At 40.8% G+C, this 15,334-nt stretch overlaps 1 protein-coding gene across 4 annotated transcripts in view; it reads left to right on the forward strand.

Annotated features, from left to right (window-relative positions):
- Positions 1-4,259: 4,259 nt before the first annotated feature.
- LOC116399316 (immunoglobulin superfamily member 21-like) overlaps positions 4,260-15,334 on the forward strand; it is a 48,145-nt gene continuing 37,070 nt past the window's right edge. For 3 of the 4 annotated variants that reach the window (XM_031876397.1, XM_031876395.1, XM_031876398.1), the window contains exons 1-2: positions 4,260-4,509; positions 13,029-13,153. In XM_031876397.1, the coding sequence (XP_031732257.1) occupies positions 4,446-4,509; positions 13,029-13,153 (189 nt within the window). In that variant the 5' untranslated portion in view covers positions 4,260-4,445. The remainder of the gene's footprint in view (positions 4,510-13,028; positions 13,154-15,334) is intronic. The other variant, XM_031876396.1, reaches the window with a different exon arrangement.

The raw sequence follows: 15,334 nt of genomic DNA on the forward strand, positions 1-15,334 counted from the left end.
TTTTATAGTTTCCCTTTTAGATGCCCGCTTACAATCTGACACCTTGTGTCTCTTGTGTTTACAGATTGTAAACTTTATTTAATTTATATCAAATCTACAGTATCCACAAATACATACATGGTTCACAAGTATACAAACATAAGAACACAAAGACAAAGACGGATACAAGAAAAGTGCTGTGTACTTGGGTCAGAAGTCCAACAAATACCACCGGAGGGACTGGCTCTTATCAATAGTTCTCCTTCTCCTGAGTTCAGTGACAACATGTTTCACCACCATGTTGCCGTCCATTACAGTCTGTTTTATTACCATTATACATCTGCTTTTCCAGATTTTGAAACGTGATGCTGACAATGAGCTGGTAAAGTTCTCTTTGTTTAACGGACATCTTCTCATCAAACAGAGCAAACATCACAGATTTATAGTTCACATTGAAGACTAGGCCGAGGCCTTGAAGTGAGGCCCAGACCTGTTGCGCTCTGTAGCAGTCTATGAACAGGTGATTTTGTGTTTCGTCCTCGTTACAGTGCATCATGGGACATTTTTTCGTGGTGACATACGTAACAGCTCCATGACACAGTGACTCTTACAGCGAGTCTATTCATTGCCATGAGCCATCGGACATCTGTGATACTCTCCGAGAGATTCTTATCCTTCAGAGTTTTTATTACTCCCTCGCCATCTGTCAAATTTTTATATTTAACGAGTCTACCATGTTTAAAATCGTTGATCGTTTTATAGATGGCTTTACTTGGTAGACTCTTCCAGTCGCTACTCTTCCAGCCACTTTCCAACCCCCCGCTTCCAACACATTCCTCAAACCCCCACTCTTACAGGCACTCAAACACACCTCTTGGTCTAAACGTCCTTAAGTAAATGCATTGTAACATATAACTTCCATAATTAGGAGCTTAAAAACTTAAATTCCTCACAGGAGCTGGGGATCGAATCCGCCGATCTGAATAGAGGACCACCCAATCTACCTCCTGCATAGCAACTGACTTAGTATAACATGGATGATAGTCCACACAGGACAGATGAGAGAAAAGGGGAGGTGGATGGGTCAAACAAACACAGGACTTTCGCCAAGAAGACCGCTGTTCGTGTCCAGTACGTGATTAAAAGTAAAGATGACATTTTGTCACGTCAGTTAGTAATGTGAGTTGCTAGTTACATGACTCGTTTGTCATTTGCTAGTCACGTGAGATGTTAGTAAGTCAAGTTAACGTCAATCACGCTCTTTTCCTAAACCTATCCCTGTGAAGACAGAAGTTTATTTTGAAAAGATACTATACAAGCGTGTGTTTGTTACGACTGAAGAACCACATGGAACAAACAAGACTCAATTGCACAACCAAGACACAGGATAAGGTGTAGATAAAACAGTCCCTAAGCAACACAACATAAAACAGGAAATAGTGATAAATAATGTAATAAGAAAAAAACATAACTTAAGAGACAGAACGAGGCATGACAACAGACACACAGTCAATGAAACATGCAGAACTGACACTAGAAGGGTTCATAGTTTGAAGCTCAGAAGCACTGACCAACAGGTCAGGATAACATTCCCACTAGATTTTTACAAGATGCCACTGAAGTCATTACTCCTTGCATGTAACAAACCTAACCATCGAACAAGGAAAGTTTAAGAGAGTAACCCCTCTACACAAAGAGGAAGCAAATTAGAACCTGGTAATTATCGTCCTGTCTCTATGTTCATCATCAAAGGTAATAGAAAGGGTCATAGATGACCAGTAATACTTCGCACAATGAATTCCTATCTGGTTTCTGAAAATCTCATTAAACAGATTAAGTCTACTTAACCTAACCTAAGTAAATAAGTAGATGTCGGAAAGTATTGCAGTATGGTTATGTTGGGTCTTCAAAAGGAGTTCAACACTGTAAATCATGATATTCTTCTGATCAAGCTAAAGGCTCTAGTCTAGGCTTTAACATCCCTACAGTGGGTTAGGTCTTACCTGGAGGGCAGAGAACAAGCGGTGGATGTAAATGGAACCATAGCGGAGCACTTTAGGTCCACTTTTCTTTCTGCTAGTCAGCCTGCAATGGCAATCTATTCCTTTAAGCAGATGATTCAGCTCACCTAGTCTCTCATCATGATAAAACTAGAAGTAGAAAATTGACTTTGTTCAGAAGTTCACAAAGTTAGCATCTGGCTAGCGGATAATAAATTGTATACTATAAAGCAGAGTCAATACTCTTTGGGTCAAATGTAAAACTAAAGAACTCTGCCGATGTTAAATGCGCTTCAACTGCATAACTTTGTCTTCTGCAGCCAGTTACTCAATTCACATTTAGTCAAAGCTGTCAAACATGCCATTTAAAACAATGTCACTGAGCATGTGCAAACAATGGCATCTGAGGAGCTCACCAGTCCCATTCACGTTATAGACAACATGAATGTTTCTGTATTACATCCCTGTTGTTTTTCAGGTAATCTGATTATATTCCAATCTTTCATTTGCATGCTATTTTTTTTTGTCACAAATTCTAATAAGATAATCTGATGACAGCAAACGTCCTTGTTTATGTTATTTATAACTATTATGAAGTATATCTCAATGCTTTTTCTCTTTCAATCTCTCAATTTATTTTAACTATAAATATTTACCATTCATTCGAGTTGTCAAAATGTTACTGTTTTTTTACGATCACTTTATTTCAACACTTTGTTTAGTCAGCACTTGGTCTGAGAGTGTTTTGTTTTTCTGTTGCACGAACTGCTAAAAGGCGAAGACGCCACTGTGCTGTTTCAAGTGGATGATGTCATTCCAGGATAACTTGAATGTAGTAACACAGCAGCTGTGCTTCCATGTCTGTAGCCTTTAGGGGAGACAGCAGTTCTTTTAGTAACAGCTCAGACCCAGGAGGAGCAGGGGAGACCGGGGAGAGTTGTACCGCCGTCAGTTTGACCAATCAGAAAACAGCCGCTTTGTCATCAATATTGTACCTGGAGCTCCTGGATTTTATCAAGAGCATTGTTTGCCTCACTTTCATTGTATTGTAGATACAATGGTTTTAATTATGTAACCTAAAGAATCAGTTTCTCTAATCTAGTTTAATTTGATGTTTTACATTCATGCTAACTTCAAAGCCACATGTTAAAACAGTTAGCTATCTAATGGCTGCATGAGGTGGGGCTCGTTATAACAGTTCATTAAGCCTGCAGCCCAGGGGCAGCCATCTGCATCTGCCACAACTGTGAGGGATTAAACCCTGAGGCCTGTGACACATGCACATTCAGGAACATTTTGTCACTTTATGGAAAACTGTTGAAAACTCTTATTCAAAATGTGTTAATCTTCAAGAAAGTTTTTGCACTAATTGGATAATGTGTATCTTTCCATCGCCAGCTAGTGTTACAACTCAACCATGCATTTGACATTAACTCACATATGTGATTGTGTAGACATCCATTTGTGTTTTATTTGTCGTAGACTAATATGAGTACTGTGTATCAAAGTTTGAGAGATTTAGCACAAGCAACCACTGAGTTAAACAAAAGGTGTTACATTCATCCCCGGTTACCTTACAGACCAAACATAACTGAACTGCTGTCTCCATCAGTCCAGCTGTCCTTCAACATTGAGCATAACGTGTTGACTGTAGTACAACTATTTCTATACAATTACATGTATAAATAATACTGTCAAAGATCTTTTTAATTGTTTCTTCCTAGTCCTGTGATAGCCTTTCAGCATGAGACGTAATCGCAGCCCTTTGTTTTTCAAGTTTCAATTCAAAGCAAATTGAATTGAATTGAATTGAGAGAGAGGTAGAGAGAGGTAGATAGAGAGGTGGAGAGAGAGAGAGAGGTGGAGAGAGAGAGAGAGAGAGGTAGAGGTAGAGAGGTAGAGAGAGAGAGGTAGATAGAGAGAGAGAGAGATAGAGAGATAGAGAGGTAGAGAGAGAGATAGAGGTAGATAGAGAGAGAGGTAGAGAGGTAGAGAGAGAGAGGTAGATAGAGAGAGAGAGATAGAGGTAGAGAGAGAGATAGAGAGGTAGAGAGAGAGATAGAGGTAGATAGAGAGAGAGGTAGAGAGGTAGTGAGAGAGAGGTAGATAGAGGTAGATAGAGAGAGAGGCAGAGAGACAGAGATAGTGTAGAGGGAGAGAGAGAGATAGAGGGGTAGATAGAGAGAGAGAGATAGAGAGGGGTAGAGAGAGAGAGAGAGATAGAGAGGTAGATGGAGAGAGAGAGAGATAGAGAGGTAGATGGAGAGAGGGGTAGAGCGAGAGAGAGAGAGATAGAGAGGTAGATGGAGAGAGGGGTAGAGAGAGAGAGAGAGAGAGCGGCTGTAATCCTATAAACCGGGTGGCAGAGCGAGGCAGCCTCAGTGTGAAGGATGGGAGATGAAACGTGGTCCTCCGCTCTGATGACAGATGGAGCATCCTTGGTTGTGAGCAGCAGCACCCAGCAGGATGACTGGTCCTCTCGCTCTCTGCTGCCTTCTCCTCTCTGCTCACACTCTCAGTCCAGCAGCTGGTAAGTGGACATGATCCGCAACAAGAGAGGTCTACACGCTTTGATTAAGGTGACGAGCAGGGCAGCGCTCAGAGTGCCTTTAGAGGCTGAAAGCTTCATGGAATATGTTTAGGAAGTGTGTGGAGGTTAAATGGTATGTTGTTTATGATTCTTAGTTTATTTGATATTGATGATGTTGGCCATATGATGACCATTGAGCAGTGTTTCTGCACATTTGTAATTTAAGGAGAAAATCCTTAAAGTAGCATAAAGTAGTTAAAAAGAAAAGAAAATATCAATCTTAACTCAAGGTCCACTTACTAGCTTTTTTCAGGTCTTTCAAGCATATCTAATGGTCTTCATTAGCAGGCGGAGTTTGTCATCACCTGACCTAAGTAGGGAACTTTGGCCACATAACAAGAGTGGTCATCATAGCAATAGAAACATAGTAGAGCGGACATGGCTCTGGTGACTTTAGCTGGCCCTCTCCATGGGGAGTGAGGGGGAGGGACTGTTGGACCCAGCGCTGCCCCCAGCCCGCTGTATGGCTCATTTTCTGCAATGTGCTTTCCTACGCTGTGACAAGAGTGTGAGGATGAAGCATTAAGTTGTTTTATTTTAAACAATAGCTCTGACTCTCTGCACTTCATAATGTTACTACTTGACTGCTGGTTTTACTCCTTACTGCAAACCCGAGCCTCAGTGAGTCCGGGACTTTGCCGTAAGTTGGTTTAGTTTATACGGACGTTAGCCAGCTACAGCGTACAACGGTACACAATGGCCGCCGCTCTGACCATCCAGCTACATTGATTTGAATGGGAATTTCCCTCCAGTTCCTGTTTTATATTGATGGTCCTTATATATATGGTAGAAATGTTATGCTAAGGACACATGGAATCAACTTGGGAAAGTCGCCCGCCTCATAGAGACCATCACATGTGGCTGAAAGAAAGAAAGGTTAGCAAGTAGACCTGGAGTTTAAATGTGTTGCAGCCTGTTGTATGTTTTTATGTATTCGCCGTTGGTTTCCATTCAGGATGAAGTCTTGTGTCGGGCGATCCGCCACAGTAGAGGTGATGTCTGCTTTGAGTGTTGATTCCTTGTATGTATAGACATACTAGGCCAATCAAGTTGATTCACACATTAATAATTTAACGTTGGGCTCTCTTTAAATCACAGTGCCATAAACCTACTGGGCAAATAATGAAGCTGTAGTATTCTGCTGTGTGCACTACACAGAATGGGAACTTGAAGTTATATACACAATGCACAGTCCTATAGTCCTTGGAAATGTGTTGGTATTGGTTTTGCAGGTCACAATGTACGTTCACTGATAACAGTGAAGGAAGTGGTGTGTCTTTATGATACGAGGCAGAAAGAGAGGATGTGGCACGTCTGACTCTAATGTCCTGTCACACCTGCTGTAGAACCATAAACAGCCTCCTAAGGCTGGTTTGTGGAAGTTAAAAAAACATCAAAACTTTTTATCTGCTTTTGAAAATGTGCAGTAATGTAAAGAATATGTGAACATTTAATAATATTGCTTTTATTCATAATGAAATAAATCCACCAGTTCAGCCAACCTCCTGTTGATGAGCGGTGATGATATGTTATGTCAAAGGGAGTTCAGATGTTAATGCAGCCTGCTGATGTGACCTCAGAGCAGGAGAGATGTCGTCTACGTTACCTAATGCTGTTTGGAGATTTCCCCCTCTGGGATAAAGAACCCATTGTCCGCCCATATGGCTCAAAGGTAATCTCTACTTTAAAATGATGAAATGTTTGTGGCTGTTCTAATCCCAAAGCACAATTCACTATTTTCAGTCTATGATCTTGGTAGCCTCTGTCTAGATTTTGGGTTATGAATGAAGCTCTCTTCATTTATTAATTAAACACATATACAGTACAACTATACCGTATTGTTACAGCAACCACCATAGGCCCTTACTTTTATTGTAGGTTTAAGTGATAATCCACTTTATTTGCTCCACTTCATTTTCATTTGGGGTTGTTTAATTCCCCCCCACCCTTTGAAATACATGACTCTAAATGTGAATTGCATGAGTAGTTCACATTCTCATGCTTTCTGAATAAAAGTGTTTTGTTTCTGACTTGTTTAATCTGTACACAAATGAAACTGTAGAAACAACAATTATGTGCTGGAACTATTTCTTGGCAAACGATGGTGCAGTGATCTGTGTAGCGTCTTGAAGTGCTGCTCAGCCATATAAACTGTAATTCCACAACAGAACAGTCCCAACACATCCTTCTAAGAGCACAAACTGTTGTTTTTAGCCACACTAGTGTCTGTTGGTTGAAGGGTTGACCATTTAGGTCCAGACTGAGATAATTCAACCGTTAGAAGGACAGCGTTATGTCGTGAGGTTTACAGTTGTGGTCTTGAGTGAAATGTCTCAAAAACGATTGGCCCGAATCCAGCTCAGTGCTGAACACATCGATATGACATTGATCTGAACCTTGTCAGGGTGGATGGCAGAATGTTGAGTCTTCTTTTGCTCTGGAAAAGAATTTCTGATGTTCAGAAGATGAAAGGAGTTTCAAATGCCAGTTCTCTTTCAGGTGAACATTTAGTCCTGCAGTTTGGCAGCTTGTTAGCCAGAAGTCAGATGTAGCTGCCCTGAATATAGAAGTGAGCTCTGTGATCAAAGACGGGTATTAACATGAGGGCAAACCCTCGTATTTCCCACTCAAAGCTGCTTTTGTTTTGCTTGATGTCCACCATTCCTAATGCACAGAGCTGCAGCACCATCTTCTGTAGTCTTTTGACTTGCTGCTGCTGTGTTGGAGTCTTTCATCTGACCGCAGAGCAGAAATGTACAGAAAGTGGAGGGTCTCCTAAAGACAACAGGCATGGAATATCAAACACTCAACAGTTCACAGCCCAGTACAAAGGCCATGCTGTTGAATTGTCCTTTCCATGTTTGTCACATTAAAATAGGGCGAGAGCAGCTGCAGTCCACAGCCAAACCTAAACTGGGATGGACAGTGGTATCGCTCCCCGATATCTCATTTCACTAACAATTCATTTAATTCCAAAATATGCTTTCCCTCCGTTAAATGATTGCTTTCTGTTGTTTACAGAGGACATTATGAAGCACTTATGTGAAGGCTGTTTTCTTTCTTTTTTTATTACTTCAGTGCTATTCTGATATGTGTAAATCTCTGTGCCACATTGTTTGTGTGTGTGTGGAGAGACCAGAGCTCGGCAAATTTCTGGCTCTCTGGATGAAAAGCTGGAGGGAGGATTAAGAGGAAAAACATGGGGGAAATAATCTGTAGGCCGGCTGACGTCATGCAGTAAAGGCCAGTGTTGTGGAGGTGAGGCTGACTGTGATGACAGAGGGCATCAGAGCACCTCCACCGCCAGCCTGCTGCTCCGCAAGGTGCCTTTGGTTTTGGTCCCAGTCCATGAGGGTAGCCCACACACACACACACACACACACATACACACACACACACACACACACATAAATGAAAGCACATGTTAAATGAGTTTTTTCACATGTCAAATATTACATTACACAATTTTTTTACAGGTTTTCTTTTTGGGTTCTTCCTTTTGCAATGTGAGGGTCCAAGGACAGAGGATGTCGTAGGACAGAGGTCTCAGAGGCGTAACGTAGTTACGATGGGCCCCGGTGCTCACAGTTACTAGTTATGATAAACCCCCCCCCCCCATTAGTGAATAGGTCGAATATATTAGCTAGTGGTTCAACAGTTAGTGTCCAGATATAAACATGTATTTGGTGGAGAAACCCAGCTTGTTACACCAGAGAGACATTACGAGCTACGAGTCGCTAGACCACGTTATCTGTGGTCATGTACAGAACATCAAACACCATGACGTTGACTCATCATTGATGTTGAGTGGTGTAAATACTGTGGATCCTGGGGATAACAGTATCTAAGCAGTGAGATGTCTGAGTGTTTATTACACTGACAGAGGTCAGGGTCCGCTTTTACTTCACTGTTGGGTTCTCTTGCGGGGCAGCTGGCCTTAATGGATGAAATGATTAACGCTTTGCTGCTCTGACAGCACCAACTGATGCTGAGCTGCTGATCTAACACACAAGAGCCAGAGTCATAAAGAAATGCAGCAGCAGATGTACATCCATGCTAAACTTAATCCCATCCTATCCAAGTCCATATTAAATATTCAGGTGTCAGCAAAGTTTGTTTGTTTGTTGAAAGTTTAGATCATTTCATTAGTACAACACACATGATAACAATGATAACGATCTATTCCTAGGTTAAACTGTAACATCCACTTTTCCCTTTTTTTTTCTCGAGCGTAGCTTTAAGGTGTAAAAGTCACGTTAATTTAAACTTTCAAAAAGAATCCTATATATTCTGTATTATCTTGTTGCAGCTCTTCCTTGAAGCATTACATATTCAAACCCAAGACAAGCTTTTATGGTTTTATTTGCACCTTTCAAATGGAAATGTTCTAAAAGTTGTAAGCATCTTTTTACACATTTTCTCAAAATTCAGCTTGACAGAATTTTGCTAACGTCCTAAACTAGAACTTAAAAATAAAGATGGATTTAAAGTGGGGTGAAACAAAGTTTGACTAGAAGGCATGCAGGGTAGTTATTAATAAGTATTACCAGTCATGAATATCTGTCTTTCTTGTATCTATTTGTGCTCAAACTTCTCCACCTCATACTGCAGCTCTCTTTTACATGTTTTGCACTTCTACATCGCTCTTTGCGTTTGACCTTCCTCTCTTCCCATAGTTAAATGTGTGCTGTGCTTTCCCCTCGCTTCAAGGTGTGTCTCCGTGTTACATATTCAGCATGACAATGTACTGCTAGTCACAGCAGTCCAGCTGCTCGTTTCCCTGGAGGAAGAAGTACCTGCATAATGCAGTACAGACATGTTTACTCTTCCTGTTTGGTTCCTAACCCTAACCCGAACCCTACTTAGGTTTGATGAACAACATAAGAAATATGATATATAAATCAATCCCTCCAATATCAGAGGGTGGTCACAATAACATGAACTTGTATATTCCAATACAACAGTCCTTGATTTTGAGCCCCTTAAGTAGCATTGTTCCCATCTCAACAACCTGTAGCTGCTGTTCTCATGACCTGAACGATATGAGGTCAAGTGTTGTAGATATTGTTCTTACACATGCTGACTCCAGTGTTTCAAACCTCTTAGTAGTCTCCCAGTTCACTCCACTGTACACATTTAAGTCAAGCCAAGTCTCTTTATTATCTGTCCTGAGAGGGCTTTTTATTCTGCAGTAAACATAAAGCACAAAGCATAAAACATAGACTATAACATAGAAACACACAGTTCACATAAACGCGTACCATGTCCACTGCCTGGCTGGATACTATTAACAAGCTGATGAAAAGTTAATGTTTAAGTGTTTAAATAGGAGGTTAAGCAAGGTGATGGAGGCGCCCTGCACACCCCTTGGCCCTATAAGCAGATTGAAAAGGGTCCAGAAGACACTTAGTTTTAGATATGAGCTCTCCTTTGACTAGTTTCACAAATGTCTTCATAACCAAGGAGGTTCATTTAAAAGGCCTGATGCTTCAGGTTGATTGCCCTTGGCAACGGGCACCACAACAGGCCACTCCCATTGAGATGGCACCATCTGCTGAGTAAATGACAGTTGGAAGATATGATTAAAAATGGGAGCTATTTGCTCTGCACATACTATAAGCAGATCACTACCTATATAATCTGAGGCTGGGATGTCATGGGTCTACAACCTTCTAAACATGTGATCATCAAGGACAGATTAAAAGGGGCGTCAACAAGAGACTATTTCTGAGCTCAGAATGTTTATCACTGAAATCCTGTACATTAAATCTCAAACAAAAGTCATTATCATCCTGAGCCTGCGGCTGGTCTGACTTGTAGCCGTTAAGCTCTGTTTCTCCTTCTTACCTCCTGGAGCCTGACAATGTTCGTCCTGAGCTGTGTCTCAATTAAGTCCTTATGTTTCCTTTTTGTTGCCCTGATTTCACATTTCATTTAATTTTGCAGCTTGCATTATGGAGGACAAAACATTACTTAAGTATAAATAAATAAATAAATGCATTAATAAATGTATAAATAAATACAGGAATAAATAAATAAATGCTTAAATAAATGTTTGAATACAGAAATAAATGAATAAAAGAATAATCTATTTATCCCAGCATTTATTTCAGCATTTAATTAATGTATAGATGAATAAATAAAAGTTGATAATCAAACAGGACATAAATAAATACATATATCATATATTTATTTATACATTTCTGTTCACCTAGATTTATTCATTTATTTATTTATGTGTCTGTATGCTAATGAGGTGTGGGAGGGACTAACCTCTGTCTAAAGCAGGATTGGTCACAGGAGTGTGATGGCTTCTGGTCCACTACTGCTGCCTTGCACAGTAACGTTGAAGTTGGCTTGCCCAGTGTTGACAAATTTACGACTTTCTCGCTAAATCTGGTGACTTTCCAAATCCTCTTGGCGACTTTTTTTGTCAAAAGCGACTAACGACAAATGTAGCGTCTTTTTCTGGTGTTATTGAAGACTTTTCTGGTGATTTGGAGACTGACGTGAAAGCACGTATCGTTCTGCAGTTACTGTCCTCAACGAGCAGCGGGTGCTGCCCTGAGTCCCTCCGCCGTCCCAAAGCACTCACAGGCACACAGCACATATATCACAGCAGCCTTGTGCAGCAGTCCCAGCTGCAGACGTGGAAGCCGTTAGTGCTGCTAGATTGCTTTTTGACGTCGTCTACAGGGATGATTTGCTATGAATTGGTTGCTTCTGTCTTGCTCCCCTACTTGACCAATCCTGCTTAAGAATGAGGTTCTGACCGCCTAACTCATTAACATACGGACACAGAAATACAGAAATAAATAACTGAAGGTGAACAGAAATGTAGAAATAGATTTATTTATTATGTCCTGTTTAGGTATCAACTTGTATTTATTAATTTCAACATTTATTTATTATTTTATTTATTTATTTCAGCATTTAAATATTCCTGTATTTATTTATACATTTATTAATGCATTTATTTATTTATGCTTAAGACATTTTTCGTCCTCCATAGCATAGCTTCCACGTATCAGCTGTAACCGCCATATGAGTGCAGTCCAGAGCAGCAGTAATTGACCGATCCTAAGTCCCGCCCACCTAATACTAGTAGATACTGTTGCTAGGTTGGACAAACTTGACTTGAAGAAACATGGGGACTATGAAGGCGAATCACTGTAAAAATCCGAGAGCGCAAATGAGGTCCATGCGCGCTCAAAAATCAAACAGCCGCGCACGTATTTTACTTTGACGAGCGCTTTTACGTCACTCCGCGAGCGCGAGCGAAAGTCACTCGCGAAACTCCAACCCCCTCGCTCGCAAGTCTTTTACCTACTTGCTCGCGAGTAGTTTTTCTTTTTGACAGTAAGTGGGCGGACCCAGTCTCCATTGTATCTCTACATCTAATTGGTTACAATCCTGGTCTTGGGATAAACCGGATATCACTCTGACACAGACGCTAGTTCTGATAGAGGTGGTTTTCAATCTGCCACTAAACACTACTCCACTACATCTCAGCATGTTCTACAGGTCTGACAGGTTTTGTAAACTTTTCAGACTGTAGAGGTAAAAGACTCGCGAGCAAGCGGGTTGAAGTTTCGCAAGTGAGCGGATTTAAGCTTCGCGAGAGTGAATTCTGCTCGCGGAGTGACGTAAAAGCGCTCGTCAAAGTAAAATACGCGCGTGGCTGTTTGATTTTCGCTCGCGCATGGATCTAATTTGCGCTCTCGGATTTTGACATTGATTTGCCTTCATAGGGGACGCCATGTTTCTTTGCAATATAGCTTCAAGAAGCGAACAGCAAGGATTTCCCTGTTCGGATGTAAGAATAATGTTGTATTACTGTTATTGTTTGAAGCCTCTGTGTTAATTGGTGGATAAATTCACAAGAGAAATAAAACCAATACCTGAGGAAACTCCAGAGACAAGTACTGAGGACATAATGAAACTGAAAGCAGTTCAAGATCAGCAGTACAACACTTCTCTCTGACAATGATTGATTTACACCAAGAACCATTAACACAGAGGCTGAATGGGCACACCAATCCGTCAAGTCCCAAATCTTTGTCCAAGTGTCTATCAGACAGCCATGTCTCAGTCAAGGCTGAAATCTGCCAGTCTGAACTTATGGCTTTAGCGACCCTGCACCTGCAGTTCATTGGTTTCATTCCAAAGGGACATTGAAGAGAACAATAGAGATAAACGAGATCAGTATGCGAGAGAGGCGGTCTTTTGATCTTAAGGCGAACGCCCCCCCCTTGTTTTCTTCTGGTTTCTAACAGCTCACTGGAGCTCCCTCTGAACAGACTCTCCATAAATACTAATGAGGACCTGGACATTTTAGTTTGTCCAACAAGTGCTCCTCCCTTAGTTTAAAAGTAAAAGCAGTAAAGTGGAGCTGTTGTTGCGCATACATGACATGTAATGTAATTTCAAAATGTCTGCCATTGTTCTCTCTTTTGCAGGTTATTTAGCCGTTTCCATTGAGCCTCTTCCTCCTGTTGTCATTGGAGACACAGTCACACTCAAGTGCAACTTCCAAACAGACGGCAACCTCCGAGAGATTGTATGGTTTCGGGTGAGCACACAGGTGAACTTAATGCAATAACAGCTGCTTGACAACTTGTCTCTTGATGAAACTCTCTCCTTCTTCAGCCCCAATGTGTCTGTTAGAAGATACGCATGATAAATGTAGAGTCAGACATACAGGTCAATAGGTTTTGCCCGAACCCTGTTTTGTCAAGAACGATGGTCTCGTGTTAGACTTGGGAAATATGTGACTGATGGTGACTTGTTTGGTGCTTGTTGGTACAAACAAGACTTAAAGTCTAGCTAGCAGCCTGTGAGCATAGACTGTTTATAAGAAGTGTATATATTCACTGTGAAGTCACCCATTGGTTTGTGGACTGCCGTTTCGAAGCCCTAAGTTCGGCATTTTGGCCGTTGACATCTTGTTTTTTGCAACCACAAGTGACACAAGTGGTGGAGCTAAGTACAACTGAGACATTATTAGGCAACCAAAACGTTACAATAAACTTTCATAAGCTGAAAACAAACTGTGAAAGAGTTTAAGTTCTAAGAAGAAAACACGGACAGTTCCCAGACCGGACAACTCTGTGGTAGTGACCTGTCAATCATGGTGTAGCCCCGCCCTAAAGCATCCCCTGCTTTATGGTCTGTGTGACTCTAAATGGACCATAATGTACTAAATGAACATCATGCTGTATTGAAGAAGACTTGAAACTAGAGATTGAGACCATAAACTCATGTTTACAATGTTTACTGAGGTAATAAATCAAGAGAGAAGTAGAGTCATTTTCTTATAGACTTCTATACAACCAGAGGAGTCGCCCCCTGCTGGACAGTAGAGAGAATGCAGCTTAAACTCAAGCTTTGGCTTCACTTCTCAGAACCAGTTGTCGCCTGCCTGTGAGCATGTACTTCGGCACAGCAGTGCTTTGAGCTAATTGTTAATGTCAGCATGCTAACAATCACACATTGACAATGCTAACACAATGCTGTTTAGTATGGTCACCAACTAATGAGAAATATTTTGACAATGTACAGAGCCCAGGAGGTGTCATGAAGGAAAAAAAACGCTAATATGTGCACATGATTTAATAATTTCTACTCTCTAATATTTTGTCAGCACAATTAAGTAATTTGCGCTTTCAATTTAATAATTTGTATTATTGTAATATGGGGATGGCCCTTTGAAAGGCCTGGAATTGCAAATTTGTTTTGATTTGCCATTTGAAAATGTGTGTAAGCTATTACTGTTAGCTGAATGAATAGTGACACACTATTTCTTAAATCTAAGGACATATTAGAGCTGCACAGTATCTTATGTGCCTACACAAAACAGGCTATTTCAGGACTTGGTTTACGTATTTTTCACCAATTTCTGACATTGACCAAAGTATTGATGAATTTATCAGATCATTGATCTGCATGTTAAAGTTGCTGCCTGAACCACGGAGGGATACGGCTGGCTGATTCAGCCTTGCTGCCCCATTGGCCAACTGCAAAAATATAATGCCCTGCAGCAGTGGTGGCTGGTGGAAAATTTTCTAGGTAGGGCCATCCTATCAATTTCAGCAAACATCCCAGTATGATTTAATGCAAAACAATTAAAGTATCTAACACGCATTACTACTTTGCAGTTAAATATTTAATATTTATTCCAACCCAAAAAAAACAGTAAATAACACTTATATAATATAATATAATATAATTTAACATGTTTATTTATTGAGATGCCCCTATGGACCTTGTTATAGGAGGTAAAGATCAGGAGAAGTAAACATGAAGTGTAATTATGAATACTGATGTTAAATTAAGCTATGATGAGTTTTCACTGTTAATTTAACATCTCAATTAAATGTTGATGCCTCCATGACCAAGTTAAGCAGAGGAGACTGAGGACAACTATGCAGAAGAAAAGATGTTCACTTTGCCTAATATGTAGCTTGACAGAGTTCTCCATGTGTGTCCTGGTGTTCTCATGTTTCCTTACCTCCTCATCCCTCACTCCCTAACTGTCATCCTGGATCTGTCCCCGTTGTTTTAAAAAGCTAAATAAGTTATTAGCATGACGTCATCTTGCTAGCCAAACCTGTCTGGTGTACAGTAGAGAAGCTTCGCATGTACTGCTTCCCTTTCCCGCTAGTCTGCTGTCTGATTGTGGGGTCAGGCTGATCTGGGATCAGCTCTTTGGTCTGCCGAATCGTTTTGGCCCCCCTAGCTGAATCTATTTGAGGGCGCTGATTGG

The sequence above is a fragment of the Anarrhichthys ocellatus genome, unplaced genomic scaffold, assembly GCF_004355925.1.
Source record: "Anarrhichthys ocellatus isolate YVR2014 unplaced genomic scaffold, GSC_Weel_1.0 scaffold108, whole genome shotgun sequence".
Classification (NCBI taxonomy): Eukaryota; Metazoa; Chordata; class Actinopteri; order Perciformes; family Anarhichadidae; genus Anarrhichthys; species Anarrhichthys ocellatus.